Here is a 9,561-nt window from a genome sequence, read left to right on the forward strand (position 1 = left end):
GGAGTAAGTGACTCCAATCACATCCGATTCCATAATTTAACATTCTATTAGTGATGAGTGGGCACTACCATGCTCAATACTCGTAACTAATGAGCGGGCACTACTATGCTTTGGTGCCCTGTACTTTTAGTTCGTGATTAGCTGGCACTACCATGCTCAGTACTAGTGATGAGTGAGCACTATCATGCTCGGTATTCATAATGAGCAAGCACTACCATGCTCAGTACTCCTAACTAGTGATAAGCAGGCACTACCATGCTTGGGATGAGTGGGCACTACCATGCTCAGTACTAGAGATGAGCGAGCACTACTATGCTCGAGTGTTCTGTGCTCATAACTAGTGATGAGCGAGCACTACCATGCTCTGGTTCTCTGTACTCACCCCTAGTGACGAGCGTGCACTACCATGCTCAGTATCTGTAATGAGCACGACTCTTGTACCAAGTAAAACGGAGGTCATTGTGGAACCCAAACTTTCCTCCCAGAAACTCAAGTTCCCCATTGACTTCCAATATACTTTGTACATGAGTTGAGCCCATCCAACTGCTTGTTACAAGTACAGAGCATGGCAGTGCTCACTTTAACTGTAAAGAAGCCTTTCCTGCATCTTTTCCTTTTTGCAGTTTTTACTATTCGTTACAACCCTCCGCCCCGCCACCAGGTCACAGATGACACAAGAGTAGTTTTCGCACAGATTTTTATTCAGTAGTGTGCAGACTTTATAGCATGGCTGGGAGAAGTGCCGTCATCCTGTGCGACAGCTCCAGTGACAGGTGAGATTCACAATTATGTGTACAGTATGTATGCACTTAAACCATACAGACAAGAAAAGAAATGCAGCAAAAGACACTTGGGGCCAGGGATTGAGGTGGCGTTATCTGGACACCGGATCGTTGCTCCTCGTGATTACAAGGAGTGATCCTTTATAGATCAGGTGTGTGTCCTGATCAGGGCGCGCCAATGACGCTAGATAGTGACACTGGGTGGCTCACCGGCAAAGGAAGGGAGTTACAGAAATAAGAGGGGGGGGTTAGATTTGTGGAGAGACGTCATGCACAGAGGTGGAGGCGCCAGTAGTTTAAGCCTGGTGGTGCTGTCTGATGGGCAGTCAGAAGAGCGGGCAGCGGAGCCTCGGAACAGGCAAACGGCAGTGCAAATGGTTAGCGGGTACAAAAATAAAGTGATTCCAGCCCATTGCCCCCCTCTAATACTGAAACTAGAGTTTCCTATTCACTGGGGTAAGGGGCATCACCACACATGGCACTGCTGCTATGGGCACCTGGCAGCCAAGGACTCTTCTAGGACAACCACAAATTACTTTCTTAAACCAGACGAACGAGAACTATTCCACAATCCTCCATGATTAGGAGCGTGCGTCTCTCTCCGGAGCATGCAGACATGCGAGATCACGATACCACGTCATCACAACAGCCTGGCGGGGCACCAGGGCCCGGTCAGATACAACACAGACACCAAGAAGTCTTCAGAAACCAAGGAGAGGCCAGTGTACTGCAGACAGATTCATTATAGTGCATTTTCCAGCTGAGAGACAGTTCAGTGTTGGGCAGTGTTGGGGGAGTGGAGGAACCTTTCCCCTATTCGGAGGCTCTGCCGTTAGATTTTTTGGACAATCTGGTGGTGGGACATAAGATGGCATGATGGAAGGGTTAGCAGATTTATGGGAGGGTGAAGAATGTGGGATTAAGCAACCTCTTCCTCAGCCTCCTCCTCAAACTCTCCCTCCTCCGCCGTGGCGTCCTGGTACTGCTGGTATTCGGACACCAGGTCATTCATGTTGCTCTCTGCCTCAGTGAACTCCATCTCGTCCATGCCCTCTCCCGTGTACCAATGGAGGAAAGCCTTTCGGCGGAACATGGCGGTGAACTGCTCAGAGATTCGTTTGAACAGCTCTTGGATGGCAGTGCTGTTGCCGATGAAGGTGGCCGCCATCTTCAGCCCTCGGGGTGGGATGTCGCACACTGCCGTCTTCACGTTGTTGGGGATCCATTCTACAAAGTAGCTGCTGTTCTTGTTCTGGACATTCAACATCTGCTCGTCCACCTCCTTCATGGACATGCGACCTCTGAACACAGCGGCCACTGTCAAGTAACGTCCGTGTCTTGGGTCGCAAGCGGCCATCATGTTTTTGGAGTCGAACATCTGCTGGGTGAGTTCGGGTACAGTCAGGGAACGATACTGTTGGCTTCCACGACTCGTCAGTGGTGCAAACCCTGGCATGAAGAAGTGAAGACGCGGGAAGGGGACCATGTTTACGGCCAGTTTACGGAGATCAGCATTGAGCTGACCGGGGAAGCGCAGGCAGGTTGTGACACCGCTCATTGTGGCGCTGACCAAGTGATTAAGATCACCGTATGTTGGAGTGGTCAACTTGAGGGTGCGGAAGCAGATGTCATACAGAGCCTCATTGTCTATGCAGTAGGTTTCGTCTGTGTTTTCTACCAGCTGGTGCACAGATAGCGTCGCGTTGTATGGTTCTACCACGGTGTCGGACACTTTGGGGGAGGGGACCACGCTGAAGGTATTCATGATACGATCAGGATACTCTTCCCTGATCTTGCTGATGAGAAGGGTTCCCATCCCTGAGCCGGTGCCACCACCCAGAGAGTGAGTCAGTTGGAAGCCCTGCAGACAGTCGCAGCTCTCGGCCTCCTTCCTCACCACGTCCATGACTGAGTCCACCAGCTCAGCACCCTCGGTGTAGTGACCCTTCGCCCAGTTGTTTCCTGCACCGCTCTGACCTGTGAGGAAAGTTAAGGTTGACATTAGTGTGGGCAAACCCATCCAGGAATCTCCAAACCCCAGCCCCCAGGAACCCCCCCAAACTAATGGGGGGGGCATAGAGGCCCATAAAAGATATCTAGGCCACCCGGTAACCCACTGACCGCAGGAGACAAGTCCTACGAGAGCCACCCAGGTGACAGGTTATTGTTTAGACAGGGAGGGGCAGAGGAAGCAAGACGCTGACACACCTGAGTGCACCTATAAATTAGGACGGGGTCATGAATATTAACCCTCTACTTATCCGGTTATTAGGAGTCATCAGAAGAAGTCACAGGGAGAGGCCGAGCAAGGACTCAGAATTATGAGGTGTCCGAATGACCTGGAGGCCCCTAAACCCCCCGCTCAATCCTTACAGGTGGTCTGAGCTCTGAGACCTCCCCCCACAATATCTCAAAACATTGGCCTTCTCCATCTTCAACTGTAATGACGCTCCACTAAGTGATTGACAACATCCTGATAAAGACCCCACAACCAACTTACCAAACACAAAGTTGTCTGGTCTGAATATCTGGCCAAATGGTCCGGAGCGTACGGAGTCCATGGTGCCGGGCTCCAGGTCTACGAGGACGGCCCGGGGCACATACTTCCCGCCTGCAGAAAAAAAAAGCAAACACCTGTCACACAAAGCTGTGAACCGGCTAATTGAGACCTCAGAGGAGGTTTAGGTGGTTCCTCCCCCATGATTTATACTGCAGCTCATGTCATGGAACTCTTCTAACCAGTGCAGTACAAGAGATAATCCAGAGGTTACTGAGCCATGACCGGAGGAGCAGTTGGAGGGGTCAGAGGTGGCAGTGACGCTGCGGGTACCTGAGGCCTCGTTGTAGTAGACATTGATCCTCTCCAGCTGCAGGTCGCTGTCCCCATGGTAGGCTCCTGTGGGGTCGATGCCGTGCTCGTCACTGATGACTTCCCAGAACTGCGGAGACAAGGAGGAGAAGATACAGGGATGGGAACCCACAAATGAGACTGAGCAGGGTGCCCTGTAGTGGCCACATCTGGTACTACACCCAATCCCCTATTCCAGTGAATGGGAGCCGAGCAGCCATGACAGCAACAGGTCACATCCAGTCACCGCAGGGGCAGATCAGGTGATCGGTGGGGGTTCTGGTGGTGCGACCCCATTAACCTGAGATTGGCACCCTACAGACAGGCCAGTGTATGGTTCTGGACACCCCCATAATCTGCTCTAGGTGAGGATGAACGATACAGGGACATCATCTCCACCCACAGGAGAAATCAATCCGCCTTAACCCACAGAACCAAGAGCAGCGTTATATTAAAGGCGATCTCTCCAGAGCTGAACTTCAGTGTTCACAGCACACGAAAAGCAGAATTGTGAGGAGCCCCCGAAGCTCAAGAGGCGTCACTACAGGGAGCGGGGTCTAATCCTACATTCCCAGTATAACCAGCAGCCTCCCAGCACCGTCACATGTCTGAGCTGCCATTATCCCGCAGCTCCCCTCCCCCACTGGTCACATACAATCCTATGAAGTGTCACCAGCAGGGACCGGCCGTCACATCGCAGCCACCGCTGGAGACTCCGCAGAGACAATACACCCCTATAGGGGCCCTTCTACAGTCAACCGAGCACAGTACACAGCACCGCTGCACACTAATGTCAGCAGGACTGATCCATGATTCCTTCACATGACAGCGATTAGAGGCACAGACCACCCCACCCAGTACCACCACCATTACTATGTGAGGCAGCTACGTGGCGGCACAATCATCCCCCGCCCCAGCACCCAGGTCCATTCCTGCTGTGCAGGAGTCACCTGACACCGGTGCACCCGGATCCGGTTGGGGGGGGGGGGTGCACACCAGTCACAGCCCACACCTTGGCGAAACACAAGGGGGTGCACCAGACAGCCCCCAGCATAGACAAAGGTGGGGCACATGCCAGGCACAGCCCCCAGCAGCACTGACTACACACTCTGCAGCAGCTGCTCTATATTTACAAGGCACAGACATTACACTGAAGGGACAATGGCAGCTACTGAATCCTCCACCACACCCAGCCGCACTGCGAGGAGCAACCCCCCCATCCCCATCATCTCACCACTGAGCAGTGTGCCGGGGCAGACCCCACAGCAGATGGGAGACCCCCTGCCTCCTCCACTGTGGCAGAACATACAGGGCCAGCTACACAGGACCCCAGCCCCATATAGTAAGGGGGTCAGCTCTGCAGGACAGGATCCCCAAAAATAAGGGGGAAGGTCTGAGAAGACAGGCACCCCCACATACTAAGGGGGTCAGCTCCACAACCCCAGACCCATATACTAATGGACCACTGAGGACAGGAACCCCCCCTTCCCAATACATTAAGGGGGGTCAGCTTTGCAGACAGGCACCCCCCCTTCCCAGTATACTAAGGGGGGGGTCAGCTTTGCAGACAGGCACCCCCCCCCTTCCCAGTATACTAAGGGGGGGGCAGCTTTGCAGACAGGCACCCCCCCTTCCCAGTATACTAAGGGGGGGTCAGCTTTGCAGACAGGCACCCCCCCCTTCCCAGTATACTAAGGGGGGGCAGCTTTGCAGACAGGCACCCCCCCCTTCCCAGTATACTAAGGGGGGGCAGCTTTGCAGACAGGCACCCCCCTTCCCAGTATACTAAGGGGGAGGGGCAGCTTTGCAGACAGGCACCCCCCTTCCCAGTATACTAAGGGGGGGCAGCAGCTTTGCAGACAGGCACCCCCCCTTCCCAGTATACTAAGGGGGAGGGTCAGCTTTGCAGACAGGCACCCCCCCTTCCCAGTATACTAAGGGGGGGGGCAGCTTTGCAGACAGCACCCCCCTATATACTGAGGGGTCAGCTGTGAGGACAGGCACCCCCTCTATATACTAAGGGGGTCAGCTTTGTGGACAGCACAGGCCCCTCAGTGGGCTCCATCAGGCAGTGGAGTGTGAGCTCTTGGGCACAGGCCTGGTCACACTGCGGATATGACTCCATATTACGGGTCCGCGCCCCCCTCCCCCCGCACATTATAAGCACATTACAGACTGACAGTATATTGCTGACGTCACCCGGCCGCGCCCCTCCCCCTCCGTCCACCCCGCGAGCCCCGGGCCCGGCCGCCCCTCACCTTGGCCCCGATCTGGTTTCCGCACTGTCCCGCCTGCAGGTGCACGATCTCCCTCATGTCTGCGCTGTTCTGACTCCGGTAATCACAGCTGACAGCACCGAGTCCGGAACCTTCTGCACGTCCCCTCCGCCGCGCCCGCAGCTTTTATACCCAGTGACGTCAGCGGCCCCAGCAGGAGGCGTGGTCAGGGCGTGGTTACCGGCGGCCATGTCAAAGGCGGGCAAAAAAAAAAAAAAAAAAAAAAAGCGTGTGCTAGGGCGACAGCCATCTTGTATCAGGCTACAGACCTGCACCGGGGCCATTTTCCTTCATGTCAGGAAGCCCGCACGGCTGCTACATGATAAAGCCGCAATATACAGCATCCGGGGCACAGACGCAGAAATCAGGCGATCACTGCGCCCTCGTGTGGTGAAAGCGGCGTAGTGCAACTGGTGAAATCAAGACGCTGCCAATTCTCGCCTCTGTGCGCCACCGCGTGGCCAAACCTAGCTATTACAAGAACTATAAACGCGGTTGTAATACCTGGTTTCTTGGCGCCACCTTGTGTTCCTGTTTAGTCATTGCATCAGACTGAAATGTATCAGGGCGCCACCGTGTGGTAGTATGGAAAAAAAGTAAAACTGTGCGCCACCGCGTGGCTGTATTGAATATAGCAACAAATACAAGCAAGCCTATCTCTGGAATTGGCGCCACCGTGTGGCCCTGTGGAGTGGAGTCAAATTGCCTTCATTGCGCCATCGTGTGGCTCTAATTTGTAGTACAATGTCAATAGCGATAATCTAACACTCGATACTCGTAAAGTTCGGGTTCGCCGGGTTTAGATAAAGTTCAGTTACGGACTTGATCCCGGAGCCCGGACCCTATTAGAAGTCAATGATTGGCCAAACCAGGGGTGCACTGACACCGTGTATTATGTATGCAAATGAAAAGTTATTTTCTCAGGCGCCGTACCACTGTACACTTGTACGGTTTGTATAGGGGATTGTTTCTAATACATTCTGGGGTGACAGACCCCTTTAATTGATAGGCTTGTGCCTATCTCCAGCAGAAACAGTCAAGGTAAGTGTGAAGCCCCGCCGGTGTTGTATCGGTGCATACCTTCAGGGACTCCACGTAGCTGGTGCTGGTCACAGGTAGGGAATCTTCGGTGTTGATCGTGACGCCACTCTCAGTATTGCGGCCAGTAGGGACCGCCACTGCAGGTTGAGGGTCGCCTGGGGCTGATGGTGTGTGCAGTTAGTTGGAATAGCCTCCTGAGAGTGAGGCAAGCCCCAGGGCCCGGTGTAGGTTTGTAGTACCACAAGTCGCAGAATGACTCACACAGGCAGAATTGTCTTTCAAGGGCTTTACTCACATTTGATGGCAGGGTGAGTAGCCCGGGCGTAGCTGGGATGAACCAGATGGGAACCAGGTATCCTTCCGGCTGACTTTATGAGGGTGACTACTGACTCGCCTTCCTTAGCCCTTGGTGGTTTGGGGTGACCCCGACTTTGAGTCCCTATGGGGGTCACCCAGGGAAGATGCTGCAGCCTCTCTCCCCCTTTTGTTTGCCGTTTGCTTGTTCCCCGGACCAGGCCACTCCAGCTGCTTGCCTCCTGTGACCTATGGGCCCTCACTGCGGTTACGTGGCTGCGGCTTTTGTGGTGTTGTGGTGTGGGCTTTGAGAGCCCCACACCGGCAGGTTTAGCAGAAGAAAGCTGGATCTATCTTCGCTTCGGGATCTGCCGCCCGGTTGGGCCTGGTGCTCTCTAGCAGTCTCCTTACTTCCCACTCCGTGCTTTCTCTCTAGCTGAAGCTGGCTTTCAGGTAGCACTCCTAGTTGACCGTTCTCCCCCGTCAGTAGCCACTGCGCGGGCGCTGTTAGACAGCAACAGCCCCACAGGTCTGCTCCTCACTGAGCCCTATGAAGTTCTGCTCTAACTGACTCACTGCTCCTCCTCTCCTGTTCTTGCCTACGCCACCTAGCAACCAGACTCTCTTACCACACCCCTTGAGAGGAGATGGAGGCTTTTGGCCCCCTCCACTATTCCAGTGAAGGTCAAGGCTTTTCCCCCTCCTGGGATCCCCAGGGGTCCTCTCATGGGTACATGTGTGAGAGCTGATTACTATGCGCCTGTGTTCCACACCCCGGTCAGCCTTCTGGATTACCTGTATTGTACTGTCCCCAGCATGGGTGCAGTACTCAGTGGTGCCTGACCAGGTCAGGGGCGCCACATTCCCCCTTAGTTATCACCAGCACGTCCTCGGGCTGCAAGACAACATTTTAAAATGCATAAAACATTAAAACATGTAAAACATTTAAAAGCACCAGGTACCATACATCACCACCCTCCACCCACAAGTCCGTTAACCCACCCAAAACCCTTTCACGTTGGCCGCGGCTTCAGCCACTTCTGGCAGGATGTAGAGGCGGCTTACATGGGCTGGTGGTCTTCAGGGTATACCTGGCCTGGTGGATCCGCGCCTTCAGCCTCTTCTGGCAGGATGCAGAGGCGGCCTCCACAGTTGGTGCTGACCAGGTACCCTCTTTGTGGTGGTGAGCCAAGGCCCCATAAACAGGCGTGCTCTCTGGTTGCAGGTGAGCCAAGGCCCTATATACGGACGGGCTCCTCCTGGTTGCAGACGAGCCAAGCCCCTAAACAGGCTGACTCTGGTGGCGGTGGTGCCCTTTGGTGTAACTATTTACACTGCGAGAGTTTGTGGCTATAGCCAGTTCATAGCCTTAAGGTTTATGGTTTTCTCACAATAGTTTTTGTGGGCACATGCTTAAACGTTGCAAAACAAAACTTTTCAAACTTCAACTGGTACTTCTTTCTTTACTTTACTTTATTTTACTCCTCTTTACCAGGGCTTTGACCTGTTGGGCTGCGGCACCTGCTGCTTTCCTGCTCTCTGTCGTCGTCTGTGGTTGTCTCATCTGTAGGTTCCTTGTCTTTTCTTTCTTGATCTTCATCTGTGTCTTTATCTCTGTCTTTTCTTTCTTGTAGCATGGGGTGGCTGTAAGGTCTGCTGGTGCATAGTGCTACGTCAAGCGCGTACAGTCCTCTTTCGCCTTCATGCATAGTGAATTGTACTGAATCCCCCATCTTTAGGTTTCTGCCAGGGTGTCCTCTAGGCAGATGAGCGCTTACATCTCTTCTGTTAACAAATATTCCTTCCTTGATACCAGGGGCTACAATAAAGCCGTATCCGCTTTTCAAGTTGAAATCTTCCACTACTCCTCTGCAAAGGGGTCCTCTAACCTGGGCTCTGGACCTTCTCAGTAACCTTTTCTCCTGTAGGTCTCTGGCTGCAACTTCCCTCTGCTCTGGAGATTGTGGTGCAGGGAACAGCGTTGTACTGTTGCGACGCCTTGTCTTGCGGCCTGAACTCTGCGTGGTACAGCTTGCAAACTCCCAGGTGAGACTTTTAGGCAGATCTTCGTCAGCGGACGGTGTCAAGTCCTCCTCATCCCAACGGGAATAGGGTAACATCTCCGGCTCTGGGTATGGCTCTGGAGTCAGCTCCTCGGCTTCCTGGCCTCCTCTCCCCCTTAGTTCTTCTTGGCACTCCTTTGGTGGCAGTGCTGGGGATGGGCTTTCTTCAGCTGGTCTGGGCGGTGGACTCTCTGGCGCGGCTGCAGGGGTTGCCTGAATCTCCTTGGGGGTATGCGGAGGGAGCAGATACCGATCCA

The 9,561-nt window shown here is 53.8% G+C and overlaps 1 protein-coding gene across 1 annotated transcript; it reads right to left on the minus strand.

Moving 5' to 3' along the window:
• Positions 1 to 680: 680 nt before the first annotated feature.
• On the minus strand, positions 681 to 6,032 carry TUBB4A (tubulin beta 4A class IVa). The gene is made up of 4 exons (XM_075346655.1): positions 5,889 to 6,032; positions 3,613 to 3,721; positions 3,283 to 3,393; positions 681 to 2,759 (listed from the first exon to the last, which is right to left on the minus strand). The coding sequence occupies exons 1-4, from the start codon at positions 5,943 to 5,945 to the stop codon at positions 1,702 to 1,704; spliced, it is 1,335 nt and encodes a 444-aa protein (XP_075202770.1). The 5' UTR covers positions 5,946 to 6,032; the 3' UTR covers positions 681 to 1,701.
• Positions 6,033 to 9,561: the final 3,529 nt, after the last annotated feature.

Source organism: Anomaloglossus baeobatrachus, chromosome 4, assembly GCF_048569485.1.
Source record: "Anomaloglossus baeobatrachus isolate aAnoBae1 chromosome 4, aAnoBae1.hap1, whole genome shotgun sequence".
NCBI classification, from domain to species: domain Eukaryota; kingdom Metazoa; phylum Chordata; class Amphibia; order Anura; family Aromobatidae; genus Anomaloglossus; species Anomaloglossus baeobatrachus.